The sequence below is a fragment of the Leptosomus discolor genome, chromosome 1 (genome assembly GCF_034619465.1).
Source record: "Leptosomus discolor isolate bLepDis1 chromosome 1, bLepDis1.hap2, whole genome shotgun sequence".
Lineage (NCBI taxonomy): Eukaryota > Metazoa > Chordata > Aves > Leptosomiformes > Leptosomidae > Leptosomus > Leptosomus discolor.
The window spans coordinates 156969039-156990049 of record NC_141391.1 but is presented as its reverse complement, the minus strand read 5'-3'; the positions used below and the strand labels follow the sequence as shown (position 1 = coordinate 156990049).

General features: G+C 39.1%; 1 protein-coding gene across 1 annotated transcript; it reads right to left on the bottom strand.

Annotated features, from left to right (window-relative positions):
- Positions 1-3232: 3232 nt before the first annotated feature.
- Positions 3233-18884, bottom strand: DRAM1 (DNA damage regulated autophagy modulator 1). The gene is made up of 7 exons (XM_086468161.1): positions 18754-18884; positions 13477-13544; positions 12040-12182; positions 8154-8331; positions 7052-7110; positions 5601-5693; positions 3233-3374 (listed from the first exon to the last, which is right to left on the bottom strand). Exons 1-7 carry the CDS (start codon positions 18882-18884, stop codon positions 3330-3332), a joined length of 717 nt encoding a protein of 238 aa, XP_086324287.1. The 3' UTR covers positions 3233-3329.
- Between the last annotated feature and the right edge of the window lie 2127 nt (positions 18885-21011).

Here is a 21011-nt window from a genome sequence, read left to right as displayed (position 1 = left end):
TTTTTTAATAAAATACAGCAGTTATTGTGTGTATTACAGCAACAGTATTTATGTGTATTAAGGTAACATGCAGGACTCTAACCACTGTCAGGCTTCAACATGCCAATACCGTCTTGTGTATGCATGTATGGACCATATGGGCACACGCACACAACTGCAATGAAAGACAGACCCAGCTGTGACAGCTTTATTCGAAATCACAGAAATCTTATAAATTAAAACCTAGTGCAACTTTCTTCTGTTATGTCAAATTTCTCCCAAATAAAGGGACATTAGCTCATCTTCCAAGGAAAGGAACATTACCCCTTCTTAAAATCCAAGCACTGTCTTGCTTTTCACCATGTTTTGGAGGAGAACAACTCTTCCAGCAAAATCTGCTGGGAAGAGAATATTTGTAACGGACATTGTAAACCACTAGGATCAGCTTACCATCCCCAAACACTCTGATGACTTCAAGCAGACTGTCCAAAACCTGAGGGCTTATGAAAATGTGATGTCAATATCGAGCCTACAACTCTGCATGCACAGAGCAGTTTAAAATACCAGGCTCCTGAATACCTTTACAAACTTCATCCTGAAATGTCCAGAACTTACTGACATATGTTATCATGATCCCTCTAGTCTGCTTGAAACTTCTGCAACTACTATCAGTGCCAAATAATAAACCCCTTGCCATCAAGATCATTTTACTATTATCAAACATGCGCTGCTGTCAGAGATAAGGCAGTACACAAACAGAGCAGATCAAAACTATAAATTTAGAATACCCTACGAGGAAAATCAAAGGTGCAATACATGGTGGAGCACATACGGGAGAGAAGAGCAGTGCGAGTAACAGTGTTCTAAGACAAAGTGGATTTTAGGTATTTTCAGTCGATTGAGTTTCATCCTTACATGATTTGGAACTGTGATAGAGACCACAACGGTAGTATTCCATCAGCAGATCAAGCTGCACAACCTGGAAAAATGAGGCTTTGCACTTTTGGAAAGGGCAGAGAAATGATTTAGCACAATCACTAAAAATAACTGTCATGTGATTTACTGTAGTTCATGCAAAAGAAGTTTCTCAATCACTCACGATGGGCTGACAAATAGAAAATATCACGCAGAGTAGATGGTGAAAATATTTCTAGCATAACTCCCAAGAAAGAATAGCTATCTCTTGTGGCTAAGAAATACAAGAATACAGAAAAAAGGGCCTGTTGCAAAGCAACAGAAGTGTACTGTTACATTATCTCCACTACCCTGTAGAGATCACTTGGTTGACAAAAATTAAATAACATTATTTAACAAAAGTCACCCACAGCTAAACCGGTACGCCTTGCTGGAATAATTAATTTTTTTCAATTGCTTGAAACTCGTCAACTCATATTTCAACTAAAAAAATAATTAGGATCTTGGCTGAAAAGCTGCCTGCAGTCAGAGAATAATCGAAGTGTTTTCAATAGCTGTTCACCGCACAAATGAAAAGGTAACAATGCATTGTCTCCATCTGCATGTTGATGGATTTTGCCTAGTAAATTAAATAAAAGGCAAACTGTTGGCGATGCATTCTTTTGGTCATGAATGTAACTCATATAAAAATGTATCATGATAAAGCTCAGAAAAATGGGAAGGATTTCATTCAGTAGTTCTTCAGTACTTGAATTAACACACTGATTTCAGCAAACAAGACTGTCTTGATTCAGTCACTTTCTCAGAAAGAAAATTTTTGGGTTTTTTTTTCTCTCTTTAGGCGACTGTAAGCACTGTAAAGGTTGGCAGGCTGGATATGACTCTTCTGAGAAGGACAGAGTACTAAGAGATTAAGTAAGTGTGAATTTGTTTCAGGAGATACAATGTTTTCTTAGTGTTCGCTCACCCTGAAACTTGTGAAATTCATTGTGGTGATTTCCTGCCTAAATCAGAACAACATGAATCATTCTTTTCCTGTTTAAGTGTACTTGGATTCACTGTGAAAACACACTAATACTAGTTAAGGCTGAACCTCAAATTAATGTAATTTCTTTTATCCATATAAAGGGTTTAGTAAATCATGGAGCTGAAATCCAATATAATTTGAAATAACAACTTAAAGCTCCTTATACTTAGTTTAAAAAAGCTAGGAATAAAAAACAACAAAAGAACAATACACAGTGCACTAAGAGACATGGTCTTTTCTTTACATGGCCTTCAGAACAACAGGATCACTTTTTGTGGCTGGTATACACATTTTCTTGTGAGTATTTCTGACCTTCACTCAAAGAAATGTGTGCCCTTGCAGAACACGCAATCAGCAAGACATAAGTCTTGCATTTAGTCAGCACTAGATTTGATTTTTAACATGATTTTTAACAGAAGTAAGTTTTTAGCAGCAAATATGCCATCTCTTCACTACAGAAGCCCTCCAGGTTGTTTTTTTTTTTTCCTTCAGTCTTATATGTATCTAATACTCATACACACATAACTGAACACTTGAGAACTACTGGTGTCTCTTCTTGTTTTCCATTCACTCCAAAAGACTTTTTGGAGACCCTCTTCATTCCATCATTGTAGGTTAAAACACAGGCTGGAAAACTTCTGCTTTGCATTAACCAGATTGCAGTAAGATTTCTCTTTAGTAGACGGTGAATAAATGTAAATTTACTTTCTACTCCCACTTCAGTTTTAAGCTTCCTATGGCCAGCAGTGCATAAAAGGGAAAGAGTGGTAGACTTCTACAACATACCTCGCAGTGATGATTAAAAAACATTTTTCAAGCAATATATTTTAAACTTCTCCTAGGATTTGTATTTGTACACAGTGTCCATATCAGAAACACGTAGCGTAGTACTGCTGTCTGCTCACTGCAAATTTCTAGTCTTGAAACAAAGATGCCCACTTCTGCTCACACCTTCCTCCACAGCCCTTGCAACTTAACAGTGTAGGAATTCAGCCTTAGTGTTTTCCACTGTCTTTTAGACTTTCCTGTTTGCAAAATGTGCTTTCTCAAGTTTAAAACTAATGTACTAATCAGACTATAACAAATGGAAAAGTATGGATACATCCAAAAGGGAAGAGCTGAGGAGATCAAGAGTCTCTGAATGACTTCCAAGTGCTTCTACAGATTGCTTCTGTTACAGTATTTTATCAATATATCAAACAGTACAAAAATTACAAAATATTGCAAAAAGGTAGGAACATTGCTGTGAGTTTTTAAAACATTTTAGCAGACGATGTTACAGATGTTGTGGAGTTAATGGCATGGGTTCTTCATACAGCTTTATAAATCCCCGTCGCTCTGCAACACTTTCTAGAAGTAAAAAGAAACCCACAATTTTCGTCTATAAAAATTATATTTTTTTCCACTATCAGGAGTCTTCGTGTATTTCTGTTGATATCCTTAAAGAAAATCTCTAAAAGAAAAATAAACCAAGATCAGCTTAAGATGAATTAATTTTACAGTTCTCTCATATGGACAACAAGGAGATAAAACACAAAAAAATGTATTTAAGTGCAACACTTACTGTGAGAAATTAAATCAAAGAGAAGTCTTATTTTTCTTGGAGTCTGACAGTTTTTTTTTTCTGCATTAAGAGTTTGGCTTTCTGAGAACACTGGTTATGATAAAAAGAGCATAGAATCTTCTAAAAAATCTTTCTGTCATTCTCAGACACTAACACTGGATTTTGTGCTATTTTATAGCCTGTAATTTAAAATGTCTGCATTTCTATTTAGTTTCATTCCATCACTTTCTCTTATTATGTTCACAATATTTATATATAGTTAAACTGTCAATGTTGAACACTTTGGGACCTGTGGTATGAAGCAGACATAACTAATTTAGCTACTCTGAGGACTACAGCATCGTCTGCAAATATGTATCTCCAAGGGATGAGTCTGACATTTGATAAAACAGATACCATCATATATGTAAACATCAGATAGTGATGGACTGGCAATAAATACCTCTCCCCCAAAATGGTAAATTTAATGATGCATGCATTTCTGAACAGTACTGCAGTAGTTTTGTCGGGTTTAGAAGTCAATTATATGCCTTTAAGATAACGTATTGTGTAATTTTGGACAATTACTTTTTTTTTCAAAAAGCGTTTTGTTCTGCAGAACCTAGTTTTGTTTTGCTTTTTAATAAGGGAAAGCCCCACAGCCAGGGTGTATTCACTACTATCAGTCAAAAGTAAACAGGTGTAGAAATGTTTGCTACTGGTTAGCAAAATATATGTTAACTCTGAATCCCTAGTTGAAAATTGATTTCTGTAATTGCTTATGAAAGTTACGTACAGATTATATATAAACATTAACCACTTCCATGTGGAGCAAGCATGTAAGTGAAAAAGCAAGTAGGTCAATTACAAAGTTTTACATGATGTGATGTCAAACTTTGGTTTCATGCCAGAGGACGTAGAGGGTTCCTCACTATTTTTCCTCCCTCCCCACCTCCATGAATTCTGGATATGCTGGTTTCCAACAATTTATCACAGCACCAATTGGCTCACATACGTGATCTCAATTATTAGTTCTACAGTTACACAAGTTCTTGGATCTAGTATTCAACTTTCTGGAACTTGTGTGAGGCAACGGTATATATGAAAGACCTACATATGGGGTATGGCATCTCCAGCAACTACAACCATCTTTGCAATTAAGGCATAAAGCAGCAGTTCTCAGTGTTCTCTACTGGAAGCTCTCCGCTACAGTCTTGCAAAGATCCAAGTAGTTTATGGGGAAAACAAGCATCCAGAAGTCTGAGAAGGATGAGGAGGCCACGGTCCTCCTAACACCTACAGTAATATCCAGGAGGTTTTGTCCCCAAATCTCCACAAGGCACTTGTCATGAGCAACGGTTTTTTTTTTCATTTTTTTTTTATCACCAGTTCTTTTGCCGAAGTTAAGTCTCACACATCGGTATTTTCAGCATTCTTTATCCCTGTACCAAACAAAAACCCCACGAAACACTGCAGCTAGAACATGCTGTGTAAACAACAAGAGTTGGCAAGGCAAAGCTTGGGAAAGTAAGTTCAAGGCATGCCTTTCACACACTGTATGAAAGCGTTTTCTTTTTAACTTAGGTAATATTATCTCTTCCTTAAAGTCAGGCTTGATGCATCGCCACATGCAGCTACCCAAACCAGAAGGTTTTTATGTCATTTCTTTTGAAAAAGTATTTTATATTCTTCGCATTGTGAGGGAATGTATATCAAAATGTGTAATTTTTAAAAACAAATAAAACATCTATGGTTGAAATCCATTGGATTATTATATAAAATCTCTCAGGTAGAAAGAAATGAAGTTTTAGTTGCATCATTTACTGTGGTATTACGTCACCTTTAGAGGGCCTCTTTCTACAAAAAGATTGAGAAGATACTCATTCTCTGAATAATTTTCAAGACCAGACACCTATTAAATTACTAAACTGATTTATAAAAATGATTTTTATGTTTTAAAAACCAGGGGAGAATATTCATTAAGTAGACAGAAATCATTTTAAGTGACCGATAAAATTTGATTCTGTATAGCTTTGGTATACCTAGCTGAGATAAAGGATGGTAATTTTCTATTGCATTTGTTGTTATACAATTCATAGCACTTCTTAGTCACTGCTAAAATGTGTAGATACCAACCTGAAAATCTCTAATGAAGGTTAAAAAGAAGAAGACAAAACCAAACGCCACTGTCCATTCACAGATTGCACTCACAAAATGATAAGTATAATCCTGATGGAATGAGACATAAAATAAATTTTCAGATAAAACAGCTCAACAAAACAACTGTGGAATGTTATAAAAATAGACATTTCCTTCTGTAAGTTCAAGAAACTTTCTAAGACTTGTGACTCATCATCCCAATACTCTGTTGTATAAAAGTCAATTCAGATTTAGTTTTTACGGAATTGTAAGTATATTTATCGAGGTTGCGTATGCTCCATTAAGCAACATGTCTTGTGCACTAACAGAAAATCTAGTGCAAGAAAACTACAATTATGACAAGATCAAAACATAGCTTGAATATAATTTGCACCTCAAAAAAAATTAGTTCTTATTTGAAGGATACCAAAGTGCCCATATTCAAAACTTTTACTCAGAGCCACTGAGTTCAGTAGTAAATTCTCATGACGTTTTGAAATGGAGGGCTACCGTTGTATGACAGTTCCTGACAAGTTCCTTTGTTTTTAAGCAGACCATCACAGAAAACCTATGGAATATGACACAAACGGAATGTAAAGTGTTTCTTAACATGCCATCAGCAAATACGCCGTCTGTTTCAGTAAAAACATTTTCTCATCCTTGCATTTCAAGCGAAAAAGAAACCCTCAAGAGGCAGATATTACTAAGATTATCTAACTTGTGAAGCTTTAGCCCACAGCTGCCTTGCCACTGTTTGGTTGAAGTACATTTGCCAAGTTTGCTTTTATTAAGCTCTTCAAGCAGGATACACTGTCTGCATTATTCAACCTGCTTTTTGAATACCTCCATGTGGCAAAGTTTGCCCAAAAAGAAAACTTACCTTTCATAGTTATCACTCTGAGAACACTGAAATCAATTCAAATACCTGATACTGACTTTCGTATGCTTCAGGTCAGACCCCGAGCGTTTATCACAATAGTAAGGACTATTTAATAATAAGTGGTGAAAAAGCTGAGAAAACCGATGTTGTAAAAAACCTCAAAAACTTCTGAATCAAATTGGTCCACTTTTGTTTCATGTGTGAAGTGCATTTTCAAGAAATGTGATTATAAAAGGAAATAGAGTAACTCACTTCCAGAATACCTTTTCTGGTTTTTTACAATTTGTTCTATGGGTAAGTTTCAAATGCTTGGTTAAAATGAAAGTCTAACTCTCTGAAGATTGACCCATCCGTGACAAGTTTTCGTAGCCAAGCTGCAGTTTTCTAATGAACAAACAAGTGGAAACCAGCATTGCACAAATCAATAAGATTTCACAAATCATGTTTGTGATAATGTACTATTTAAAGTCTCTGAAGTGTTTGTAATGCTATACACTTTTAGATAAACATAACACCATACCTCAAATAGTATGATACAGGGTAAGTTGGCTACCTAATGAGATTTTACCTTTTCACCTGGAGTCCAATCAATTTTTGTCATGGAAGTTTCTGAAGCAAACACAATCACTGGGAAAAACACAGTGTAAAGGAAACTGTAAAAGTTTAGTGAGTAATTGTGAAAATGTCTGCTTACAAAAAAAGATCCCATCTCCCCCTTCTGTAACATAGGAGATCCTGAACAACCAGAGTATCAAATTAAAGTATTAAGAAGACAAGTAAATGAAACACCTTATTGAAACGTAACTGACAGCAGCAATCAAAATTAATTTCTGCACAAAGAAACGTTTCTGTAGGTTCTTCCCAAGTACAGAGGTAAGGGGAGACACTCCAAAATGTAGATCACATTCATGATTGAGAACTGTGGGAGTCCAAACATTGTTTGTTTCCATTGGTCCACAATAGGTGCCTTGATCTAGCTGTACAGCTTTCTCTCAGGACTGGGGACCCCTTTAAAAGCCCTTTCACAGCTGCTGAAACCAACAGCACGCTGTAGCTGGCTGGCTGATGTGATGATCTGGTGCAACCACTTTTCAACACCGGCAGATCACCTAAAGACCAGTAAAATCAATGGGATGATGACTCTAATTTCAGCTGGCTGTGGGAAAAGCCAGTAAGTGTGTTCAGTGTGTCTCTAGGGGAGGCATCTAATGAAGCCGAGCACCAACCGACGTGATCAAAAGCATCTGCTTAGGCTTGAAGGAAATCTTGTGTATGCCAACTGTATTTTCTATGTCCATGTGTTAGGTTCATTTTAGAAGCAGTGCTCCCCTTTTGCAGGCCTTTCTCCATACCCTCCTTCAAATGAAGGAGAATGGAAAGTTTGTCTAGCTTTATTATTGTATAATCCTACGAAAAACACTGGGGCATTATATTTAAATACATCACTGAAAGAAGAGATACAGCTTTTTAAAAGACCCCGAAACTCATCTTTATGCTATTAAATTAGCTAGGTGTCTCGACATGCTATATGCATCATTATAGCAGAAATATTAAAGAGCCCTAAGCAAAGATTGTAACCTCATTTTCATCCTTTATCAGCAATGGTTTAACTTCAAAGGGAAATCATGAACGCATAAAGGGAAGACTGTGGGATACACCATAAAGGATACTGGGAATGAAAGCGATGCACGATATTACAGATATGGCCATCCTTATGTGACACACAAAGTAAGTGTTCCATTGTGGACAGGACTTGTAAGAGATTACAGACTGAAGTGTAATGTATACAACACCCGAGCCAAATGCCACCAAAGCTCCGATGTCATGGACACTGGGAACAGAAAGCTCCTGGAAAGAGAATCAGCACAACGGTTAGCTGCTACTCTTTGTACAGTGGTAGGAGTCAATAAGCCCTGAGAAGATGGTCGCTACATTATACTGGGCAGTAGAAGCAGTGGGAAACAGTCCCTTCTCCCAACAGTCTACACAGGGAAGATGAAAGAAAATGGAGAATGAGTAGCTCCGAGAGGTAAACTAACCATGCCCAAAGCCACCAGGTCAAAGTCCTTTCCCATTTTTACATAAAAGCGTAGATCAATTTTAGTGCTGTTCAACAGTCGGTCTATTATCAATTAATGTTTCCACATACAGGAACTGGCTTGTGTTTTTATTAAGAGGTTCCTATACTTCCTTTTTCATCTTTTAGCATTGAAAGTCTAACCTGCATTTGTGGGGCCATATTCTAACAGTAAAGTTTCATGGGAGCTGTTCTAAATAGTGACCGCTATAGCTCTGTCCTCCACCCTCCAGTAGCCAGCCACAAGGTTCCAGGAAATAAGTCAGCAGAAAATTTGTTATATATTTTCTTACACTGTCAGGCTCTCAAATTATTCAGCCCTCCTACTCTTCCCCACATCATCAGCCACTTTTATTCAAGTTCCACAACAGGTGATAGTTTCTATAAAATGCCAGTATCACGACATGTGGCCTGTATTTTTGTAATACCCTACCTATGGAAGATTCTTTCCTTTAAAACACAAATGTTAGTATATTCTACATACACAAACATGTAGAATATCCAGTAACAAAACAGATGAAGATTCCAGAAAAATTATTGTATTTTAAATGTTTAAAAAAGTTGCAAATACAAAGTTATGCCACCTTGGAATGCAATATCGGACAGCTAAGTTAGCTTTAAAGCTACTTGCTGTCACCAAGGATCTATGATCTGACCTAGTACAGTTCTACTTTACTGATCCAGGAAAACACATCTATATCTGTTCATTACCTATTTTAACATCTTTCCTGCCTGGAGGCCACTGTTTTCTTTGTCTTGTAACGGTGATTTATGTCCACATGCTCTTTTAAAATTCTTTTTCCCCATGCTTTTCTTTCTACTCATTCTCTTCTATCTCTCTATGACATAATAAGTTCTATCAGATTTTAAAGCATGTTCCTCACACAAGTGTTTAAATGGCATCTCATCTCTACTCGCATTTTCTTCTCCTCTGCCCCACTTTTTGGGGAATTTTAGAGGAATGACAGGATTTGCTACAGAAAGCATTAAGCAAGCATAACTGTTGGCTTTTGCATTTAGCCCCATACACAATATACAGAGCGTTTTTAACATGGCTCTCATGATTGCTCCTACCAAACTGCCACAGCTTCTCTAAAAAGCCCATCACACTCAACCCCTACAAGAACCTCGGAAATGTTGCTACATCTGCTACGATAAGCCTCCTAAGCTTTCTAGTCAAGCACAGGAAGATCTCTCTTTAATCAAGCGTAACGGCTAACAGGAAAAAGCAGACCTGCTAACACCGTTTTCGCTTTGCCTTATTCGTTAAGGGCTACGGGATTTTTCCTTCCATACCCAACTACCTTCTTGAAGTTAACCTTCCAAGCATTTCTGTATTTCAAGCATTGTGTTATTTAAAACAGAGAATAAACACCTTATTCATGACCATTACTTATTTTCTCAGAAACTCCTAGTGTTCTCTCCCACCTTGTTCCTCACTTTTGCTAAGTGTTCAGAGACCATTACCACTAAAAGGCCCATGCTAACCTACCATATCTTACCCTGAAGCAAAAAGGGTGAAAAAAATTTCGACTAATTATGCTACTTCAAAGACTCACCACAAGTGGCAGTAGATTTGAGTAAATAAAAGCAAAGCTTAGGTATTTCCAGTGTAATTTCACACTGAAGCCTTTTTGGCAAACTAGATATTTTGCTTTGCAGAAAGAGAAAATGAACTGATGGCCAATAGCGTCAATCAGCTCTACTACAGCACTCAAGTATGGTGTTACCTCACCTGCTGGGGAAAAATAAGTGTTAATAAATGAACACGTGGTGCACACGAACATGAATTTTCTACGTGGTCTACTGATTAGAGGGACTAGACGAATGCTAAAGAAATTACTTCTAATTCCAGATTTGCTCCTGACCTTGAGCAAATCCCAGAGCCTCTTCATGTCTCAGTTATTCTACTGGTAAATGGGGCTACAAGTGTACTATTCACTAGTTGTACACTATATAGTTAAAAGACTGAAGACTTGCAAGCCACCATTTCCATCTTCCTGGGAAATTAAGCATGCTCAAAAATCTGCTAGATCAGATCCTGATCTGATGTTCTGATCTGTTCTGAACCCTTCTCACAAACCACGCTTCACATGGAAAGTAAGGTCAAAGCAGAGGAAAGAGAAACTAGGTGAGGAAGGAGTTTATGAACAGGCAACGAGAGACAATAGAGATTAGATAAGAATCAATGTTCTAACTGTCAAGGGGCCCTTTGGAAACTTTAGAAACAAAGTTTCTCCTTCACTGACTCTCCCAAATTACTTTCCATTCCCGATTTCCTTGTGGAAGCTGAATTTGTTTTCTGTTTCAGTCAAGCAGCACTGTTCCCCATCATCTAACTTTTTTTTTTGTGACACATATAAACCTGATGTGATGTAAAAGTAGAACAGCATGCTTAGAATAGACTGCAGTGCCTGTAGTGTTTGCAATCCATGTGGACTGCCTGGAAGTAAAACTAAAAACAAGATGACAGTCTAGGGCAGAGGTTTTTGTCTGAAAATACCATGTCAATTACATGCAAAATTGTATTGGCTGCTGAGGCCCTGTCAATCTTTATTTTCAATTTCTCTTTATGTGTCAGGTCACTATATGAGCACAACGGTATTTACGAAAATGTTCCCCAAGGTAGATTATCCCTTAAAAGAAATAATTCAGCTGTTTCCACTGATTTAAAGGCAATATCTCAAACTACCTGCCAATTAAACTTGACTTGATTCTCAGCTGAAGTTTTCAGTGCAATTGTCCTAATACTTCTCTGTGTCAGAATCTACCCTATTACACGTTTCCTCACTGGAAAAGGTGAAAAGAATAAACTATTTCAATATTTTTCCTCTCTATTGAATTTTATTTCAGACACTGAAGGCTGGACTTCTTTGATGTATAATGAGATGTCTTACCCTTTCTGGCAAAGTAAGTGGTAACTCTACATGTCTCTATCAAAAGACTTAATCTGTTGTTATGCCATCTCCTACAGACTCAACACAATGAACTAATATTATGCTCAATGTTCTAACCTGCCAGATAAGTCTAGTTTATTCTGTAGAAAATGCTGCTAGTGTGTGTGCCATCATTCAGGTAAAAATACAGGTGCTTTTGCCAGTCTGACTTACTCTGCCCTACCTGATTGTAAGCAAACTAAACCGCAAATAGTAAAGTAGCAAAGTTTTTTTACAGTAAAATTTTCGTAGTAAAAACTTTACAGCAAAAAGCATCTATATTGTTTTCTACTACAGACATGTTACAAGACAAGCACACACAAACCCCCTTACTGACAAAACTGTACAAGCAACAAAATTTCATATATAGGGAGAAAGCAAATCTGTCTTTTTAAAGCTACAGAAAAAATGAAGGAGCCAGAAAGACACACTCCATTTGCCAAGTATCCATACTGTGATAATGTTAAACACTCTTATCTATTTGATATTTTAACTGGTAAAACAACTTCAGTTTCATTTATGATATGAAATCTATGGTCATACCTGAAAAGCTGCAACTATGCCCATTCCAATACAGCCCATCAATCCAATACATAATGAAAACATGTTGCATGAAGACCTAACAAAGTGCGATGACTCATTTTGCTTCTCTATTAATAAATACCTGATGTACATTGTAATTACACCTGAAAAAAAAATACATATTTTGTTCAATGATCATGTATTGCTTACATTTTAACACCATGCCTTGTTACACTTTAGCATACAGAACAAAATTATAAGCATAATACAATAATTAATACTACCTTTAAATCTACTGGGATGAAGCAGAAAGGTAGTGAACTTCAGATGTATTACATTCAGATAGAACTGTCTTAACATTATCATAGTTTTAACATTGCACATTACTGCTATCTAGAAATAACTGCACATCACTTCAAGAAAAACACTAATTTAAATCTCATTCTCCTGTGCATGTTAGGCACAGAGACATTGGCATTCCACATTAGGAACAGATGTTACAGTGAGATGAACCATAAGCTGGAAGCAGGAAAATTTATTCTGCTCTGATACACAGTCTTGTACCAGAACGACATCTCCTTATAGCGGATGTCCTGAAGAGTTAATACATTTTTGTAGAGTGTAAACAGAAAAAAATGAAACTAGCTGTGTATCTAGAAAATATTTTCAAAGCTTTTGGGCCAATTCTGGCTGCTCTTTAGTACAGCAGCATCACCAAACCACTACACACAGGTTTTATGCCAGCCTACGTGACCCCAATATGCAGTTCATTCCTGACAAACACCTCTACTGAATTAGAAGATGGTGGTTCATCAGGATATAATAATTCCACAGTTCCACAACACAGAACGTAATTTCAGTCTATCTACAGTTGGAAAAATAAACCAGGTAACTTTGTCCAGGCACTATAGGGTTACACAAAACACACCAAGACAGTGTGACTGAACGAGGCTCTTAGAAAAGGTAAAATATGTAATTTTAACTTTGCATGAAGGCCATCATTGACTACATGTATATGGCAGTACACAGCTCTAGGAGCCCCTAGAAGTGAATAGAAAACGCCAGACTTCCTGATTCAAGCACAGTAGGCATCTTGCAGAGGAAACGAGGTGTTGCTTCAACACTGTTTTTCCCTTCGCTGCAGCATCCTAGAACATATTGTCTCACTCTATCAAAGATACAGTTTTTGCAAAGTAATTATGCTACCTTTCTTCTACTTTTTATTTCCAGCTGCATTGACTACTTTGCACTGAAGAGGTGCTCTTAAAAGACAGAAGTGCCTCTAAGCCTGCACTTACTGACCCTAAGGGCCTGGTCCTCTAGATGTTACTTCCTTCTATCTGACACTACCATTTGACTGTGAAGTACCTTTTCTGCAAAATATTGTACAAACTGCAATGTAAGCTTTTGCTAGTTTTCATTTCTTTGCTGTGTTCAAACCAAGTACCTTATACATACCTAAAAGTGCTGAAATATTAATCATAAAACCAAAGATACCACTCTCTGGAGGTTTAGTTCCAGTGTCACTAAAGCAGGAAGAGAAAGAAATTAAAAGTTAATTGAGATCCGTGAAACATAAATGAGACGTACACATGAAACTCCAAGAGAAATGTAACTTGCGTGCACTGCTGCTATAGGCGTAAGACATTTAAACATATGAATTGCAATGTTGTCTGATGCACACTTAAGCTCCATTTGTAGCACTGAATCTTTCTTTCTAGAAATAAATTGTATTTTTAGAGCATACTATTTGAACTGTATTTCCTCCTTTTCTGCATGCAGTGTGCAGAGATGTGACAGAGCGATACTTTGCTCATGAGTGACATAAACGACGACATAAATGACATTTTTGAAATGACATTTCTTTTACCTGCTAAATTAACACTGTGCTAGAGTAAAACATGTCTAATGGCATTCAGTATCCTAAGACGTGAGAGAATTTGGTTTAACTTCCTGATTTGTTTGAAAGGACTTTACCCCGGGAGAGCAATTGTGTTCCAGTGCCCGGGAATGTTCCTTGGCACTGTTTGATTTACTAATGTAGATACAGCTTAAGAGTACTCCAGGCCCAAGGTGTTGAAAGTCTCTTCTGCTGATGTAATTCACCCTTACAGGGGATAATTAGAAGTTCACTGGGAGAGACAGAGTGTGAGAATATCTACAGAATTTATACATGTACACACATGCAGACATAGACATGAAAACCATCATATATACAAAATGTATGTTATGTAGGAAATGGAATACCTTCATCATAGAAACCTTTTCCCTCTTTTCCCTACATATGTGCAAACACCCATCCCAGAGAATGCGCTTTCCTCACAGGAAGGATGTACTCCTGGGAGTACGTGGGTTCAAGTTCCCCCAAGCAGGACTTTTATACAAGGTGAGTGCTCTGTTGAAAGAAGAATATTGCGATGCCGTGGCCTCTTTATGCTATTCTTTCTTGTCTAATGTACAACCAGTTGGTATCAATTTGATGAGGATCTGTTGTTCAAGCCAATGGAGAACATGTAGCTCATAAATCTTTCCACATCTTGGGTGTGAGACGAATTTTCAGGTACTCAGCAGTACCAAGAGGCATGATTGTGTGTGTGAACAGAGGCACCCAAGGAACTCTAACTGTCGGAAATGCAAACACATCAGGATTCCAGCTAATGTGAAAGATTCTGCGAACAAACTTTTCTCTTAGGTGTATGATGGGACAAGTAGGTACTAGTTGGAGATTTTTTTTATGTGATTCAAGAAGACGAATACTCTTTCTTCCAACAGTGAGGCTGGATTAGCTTTCAGTGCTAAACTTCTGAACCTACCACTGAGTGCAGCCAAAATGACAGGTGCTCAGCATGAAGGCCTATGCTCTTAACACTCACAGGAGAATGCACCCTCTACATAAGCAATCAGCCTTAAAGATTTTGACAATTTTCTTAAGTACAAGACAGAAGAGAAAGACCGTATCAAAAGATTTAATTTTTTAGCAATTAATATTTGGTCTCAAACCCCTTCTATGTTACAGAAGCATTTGTGTCATCAGTTGCTAAGATGATTTATCAAGAATGGGAGGAAGCTTAGGGTGAAGGGAGAATCCTTTTCTATTAAAAGCTGATGCAAATAATAGAGAAAAATCTTGTATTACTTTTGACTAGATCAGTTCCAAATTCTCAAACAAAAGCTTGGACCAGGCTTTCAGACAAGTTTTTACAACTTCTCAGGCATTATAAATCCCTGTTCATCTGTATTTTCTTGTTGTAACGCTTTCTGAAGACATGCTCCAGCTTGTGCTCTGTATTAGTCTTGTTTCTCTTTGATAGTGGAATTGATGAAAACAGTACAGTAACTCTCATTTTTTTGTTTGACACTTCTGAAAATCATCTTAAACCATGCCTCATTTAGCCCATTTTTTAACCTTGAACTTCACATCTTTTCCTCATGTTTCTGGAGTGTTTACATTAATACGACAAAGGACTCCATTTAAAAAGTTGGCCACTTGTGATAGTCTTGAAGGACTTTTGCAAATCAGAAACTGCTCCATGCTAAGTACAGGACTGTGATCACTTCAAAGCTTCTGAAGGACCTTAGGTGAGAAGAAAATGGAATCAGCACATGCAAAGAGAGCCATCTGAACTTCTTGGAACACTTCACATCATAAGAGCAATTCAAATAACCTGAAATTGCACTGAACTCCATACAATTTTTAATTAAAGCTTTTTCTCAAAAAAGGTGAATTTTGCTATTGTTGATTTTTAAACTCAATGATCTCAGATGTATGCTCTCAAGAATTTTCATACCAAGAATACTGTATCACATCTACAATGTATTTACAAGGTACTGCATTGGTCTTTTAATTACACAATCTTTTTATGCCATATTTTCCATATAAATATAATATTTCCATTTAAAAATCCCTGAAGCCAAATGAAGACTTAGGTACTTTTTTGTTTTTCTTCTGCTCTGCTGCTTTGGAAAAAAAAAAAAAAAAGAAAAAACCAAGTATTTCTGACAGTCACTTTCTTTTCATGAAAAATGAAAGTGCAAGCAGCACATATGAAATGGAAACGTGTGCTCACTTATTTGCAGTGGTGCATAGGTGAGCACAACCACCATGGAAAAGACAGAATCCTGTATGAAAATGACAGCATTTGTGTCACCTTCTCACGTAGCAGAATGCTACAAACAGTTAAACAGTCTTCTGAAGAGCGGAAAGACAACAAGGCAGAGGAGACAGGAAATAAATATTTTAGGGTCAAAAGACTCATCATCATCATTATCAAGTTTTCTTCATAGCCATCAGAAACTATTTCTCTCCAAACTGAAGTCCCAAATTTTTAAAGTAGGGAGATTATATTCTGTCTACAGGGATTCTGATTGATCCAGAGGCAGCAAATAACTTAAGGAAAATTCCCTTTACTCTTTCACTGAGAATTCAAACCACAAAACAGCCACCTCAGCACATCCAAATTAGTTTGGATTTTTGACTAGTATGAGCAAAAGAGCTAATTTACACACAACCTAATAATCTCTTAGGCCTCAGCTGCTAGAAAACACAAAATCATATTCATTTTTATCTACCCAGAAATATATTTACATGGTTTTCTTGATAAGACATTAGCACAGTTTCAATGACAAATTTAAATGTAATCTTCCTCTCACTGTGACTGCTGTTATACAGTAAACAAAAAAATTAACATGTTACCTCAAGGCATACACAGGGTACAAATAAGAATTACAGAAATTTTGAACTCAACTTTGCCAATATTTTCCTCCTTTGTGTAGCTGGAATTTCCCCATACAAGTTCTATTTAATTTTTATAGTTCATCTTAAGATGTTGCACAACCTAAATGTTGCAACATTCTTCCTCTTTCTTTTTTATCACTCTAAGTTTCACTAAATCATGTTCTTAATCCCATGATTCAGCTTCTTAGGTCACAAAATAAGAATATGAACTATGGTATGATTATTGGCCTGAAAAGGGATCATCACATTACTCCCAAGTGCACCTTCTACAAAGATGGTATGCTTAGACCATGCGCCTTTAGAACCATTACAGATTGTTCACCAACAGTCAACGTATAACCTTAGTCCAAATGTTGTGTTAAAATGATGTAAAATAAACAAGACATCTCTCTTTTAAAAAACTTTACTAGCAAATGCAGAGAGCCTGAAATGTGAGTGGGTTTGTGTTTTTTGTAAACACTGACAGAGCCTCATATGTCTTGTTTTTTTTTTAGGACATGTGGACATTTATTGTGATTCCTTAGTTAAAGGAGAAGAATGATGTTTTCAGTCAGATGTTCAGTTCGATTGATATAACTATGGCAGCTCTGATACATTCAATCGAGTTCTACAGCTGTGACTTGTACGTTTGATCTAACTCTTCAAAAAGAACGACATTTACAATTGAGATATCTCGGCTGTCAAAAACTTGACTGCAAACACAATTACACAGAAAAAAACCCCGTCCTGTTCTCTCATACATTTCACTCACGGACATGGCTTCAACATAAGAAACATCATTTGTCGAATTTCTTACTACAGGACCTCAAAATCCTTTTGAGCACAAACCATGTACTGAGCATGGACACAGTTATATCAAATGGTTTATTTTTCTTGGTTGATAATGGATAAATTGCACTGGTTACGAGCACTTTTGTGTCAGTAAAACTGTGTATATAATCACAGAAGAGCATGAGTATAGCCACAATTGTTAAGGCAGTAGGCTATTTGTGCAAGTACAAGAACAAGGCTTTCCAAAAGCTGGGTCCAGATTTGGGCAGATAATCTTAAAAAAGTTTTACTAACATAAGCATGAAACCCAACTTTCTTTGGCTTAATTTGAATGAAGCCAAACTTTCTTGTGGGTTGCATCTCACTTGCTTATGCTGACAGACTCTAATTTTTGATCAAATTTATGTGTATGTACAAACCAGGTTAGCAGTCTTCTGAAATTATGCACATCCATAAAGCCCTACATGGAATTCAGTCTGGATGTATCTTGAAAGATGTATTTGAAAGCCTTTTTTAGATCTTCTAAATATCAGAGACCACTCTTGGATTTCTGGCTTACCTTTCATCTATTAAGAGCTAAATACTAGTAATTTCACACAAAAATTTATACAGAATTATGCTTGAATGACTAAGGTTATAGAAAAGAGATGCCAGTCATCTCTCGGGGAGCCTTTTACACTCATTGTTCCTACGCTGAAATTTTAAAAATGCGTGATTGTGGGTGTGTTGTGTCCTACAAAAGCTACGGTAGGGCTTCGAATCCTGTCACCACCTGGTGCACTTTGGCCCAATTCTGGAATAATACAAACAAAACTACATTTCCACTGCTTACTCCTTAAGTTTCGCTAGGGTCGGGCCTGCAGGCACACTTTGGCTCCAGCAGAAAACTGTTTCGGGTCCTTTCTACCACACCCGCCAGCGTTCGAGTCCTGTGGCTCTCAGACAGGCCTGGGTGCTGGAGGTGTGACGGGCGACAGGAGCGCACAGCGGGTCGCTGCTCTGCCTCCCCTCACGGGGAGGCCCTGTCCACCGCCGCACCGCATCCTCCAGGGAGCCCCGCATCCGCGCCGGGGGCCCGGCCTCAGCCGCGGGGAGGGGGAAGGAGCCGCGGAGCCGGCGGTGAGGGAGCCCCTCGGGCGCCCCTCAGAACCTCCCGGCTAAGCCGCCGCCTCTCACCCCTCCGCTCCCCGCCGGCACCTCAGCCGCCCCCACCGCCGCTCCCGCCTCACCTGATGTAGGGGACGAGGGGCTCGACGTGCCCCGCCAGCACGGCGATCACATAGGAGATGATGAAGGCGGCCGAGGACCAGCTGACGAGCAAAGCGGGGACGAAAGCCACGCCAGGCATGCAGCACAGCATCGCCGGCGGCTGCCTTGCCCGGGTCACCGGCGGCTGGGGCGGCAGCGCCCGGCCGGGCTCCGTGGAGGCGCCCTGAAGTCACGGGCCGTGCCCGAGGGCTTGGCGGGACGCACACACAGCGCACACACCGCGCACACCCCCCCCCACCCCCCCCCCCCCCACACACCCCGACCGGTTCCCACCCGCCCGCCCCACGCGTGTCTTTCCCCGCCAGGCAGCGGCGCTGCCGCCTCCGCCCGCCCCGGGGATCCCCCGCCGCCGGCCCTTCACTTTCGTTTCTCCTCAGCGTTTCCCCCGGGGGGGCAGCGCCCGCGCCCTCTCCGCCCGCCGCCGCTGACCGCCGTCAACGAGTAACACGGCCCAGTCAGCCCGGCTGGCTGCCCCGGGCGGTGGGGAGCGAGGGGGCCGGCCGAGCTGGTCCCGTTCGCCTTTCACCTCTGGCGGCACCTCGAAGGGCTTCGGAGAGTTTCTGATCGACGACAGAAAGTCTCCTCACAGCCCCAGTCCCGGGCTCGGTCTCTGACGGCTTTCCGGGCCTCACACGCCCTAGTCGAGGCACGGAGGCGGGTTGTGGTGCCGGGGAGGGCCTGGCAGGGGCTGCGGGGGGTGCCGGCGGGCTGTGCGTTCACAGTTATCTTTAAAAGGGCTAAAAATGCGGTCTGGTGTTTGCGTTTATCGCTGTGGGCTTCGCGGCTGGTGCTTGCTGCGAGGCCAGAGGTGCCGGTGAGAAGCCCGCGGGGATGGCGGTGGGGCGGGAGCCCGGTTAGGTGGGGGGAAGCCGCTCCTCGGGGGGCCACAGCACGGGAGGTGCAACCTGGTTCGGAGACCCTGGGGTTTGAAGGTATCATTATGAAGTCTGACATGGTACGAAGCTCGTCCACCTTGGGCTTTCATTTCAAGCACATAATTAGCCTTGATTTGCAAATCTTGTGGGGGACTGGCTTTTTCACGCACGCTGAGAGAAACCATAGTTTAATTCGGAATCATGCTGTGTTTAGCATTTTCACTTTGGTTTAACCTGAGGCCATGGACAATCTGCCAAGGTTGTTTCTATTTCCTTTGGCTGTTTGTATTTATCTGCCTTCCAAGCTAACATCCAAATGCATGCTCACCATTCTGAAACAAAGACAAATACATGCCTGCTCCTCCTCTCTCCTTTTATCTCCTTGAAAATTTACTATGAGTCTTGTGTGGCTGCCTTCAGTACACATTCCCTGTGGTGGAAGCATAGTAAGTTAGAAGGTGAGTACGTTGCATGCCTTTGAAGATGTTAGGGAGCGAGACATTTAACAAAAGGGCTTGGGAAAGTGTACTTTGGTGTAAGTACAGAAAAGGAGTCACACAAATTATTCTAGTGCTAAGACTGGAGGTACTCTACACCCTATGCCTCTTGGCAGTATCGTTTTTATCAAGTTCTTAATGTGTAACTTGAGTCTAATAATCCACTGATACTTCATGATTACATGTCATGCAAAAATAATGGAATTAAATTAATATTTGAGCTGTCATAATATATACTGGTTTAAAACTTTTTGTTTGATTACCCCTCAACATCACATATCTTTTGGTTTTCCCCTTGAAACAGCAAATTAAAAGAAAAACTATACGGGCACTATATCTAGTCTCTTTGGTAAATAAATGGACTGCAGAAATGTATCAACGTTCATTATGTTTATAGAAGTAGAATTTGACATTTCTTTTTGTCACTGATGTAGTACTCCATTTTGGTTCCTCGTAGAAAGAGGATAAGATTCACCTTATTTTACGGCGCTGACGTTTAAGTCACATTGTCAGAAAAATGTTTCATGCACTGTTCTGCAAAATCTTGTTATACTAACTATAGTTTTGTAAGTAATAAATAACTCACTCTTAAGTGAGAGCTGAGTATTTAAATTCTTCACATGACTTTTTACAGTGCCTGGGTGTTATTTAAGCAGAAGAAAAAGACACGTCTTTGGCTCAAGCAGGTGGTAGCTTACTGTTACCAGGAAAGGCACTTTGTTGCTATGTAAACATTTATTACAGCTCATGTGATGTTTCTTTACACTTTTATTGTAGGAGGTAGTCAAGAAGATCGTATGATTTGAGCGGTGATCTTTAATTTGTTTTTGTCAGCAGCGTTAGTAT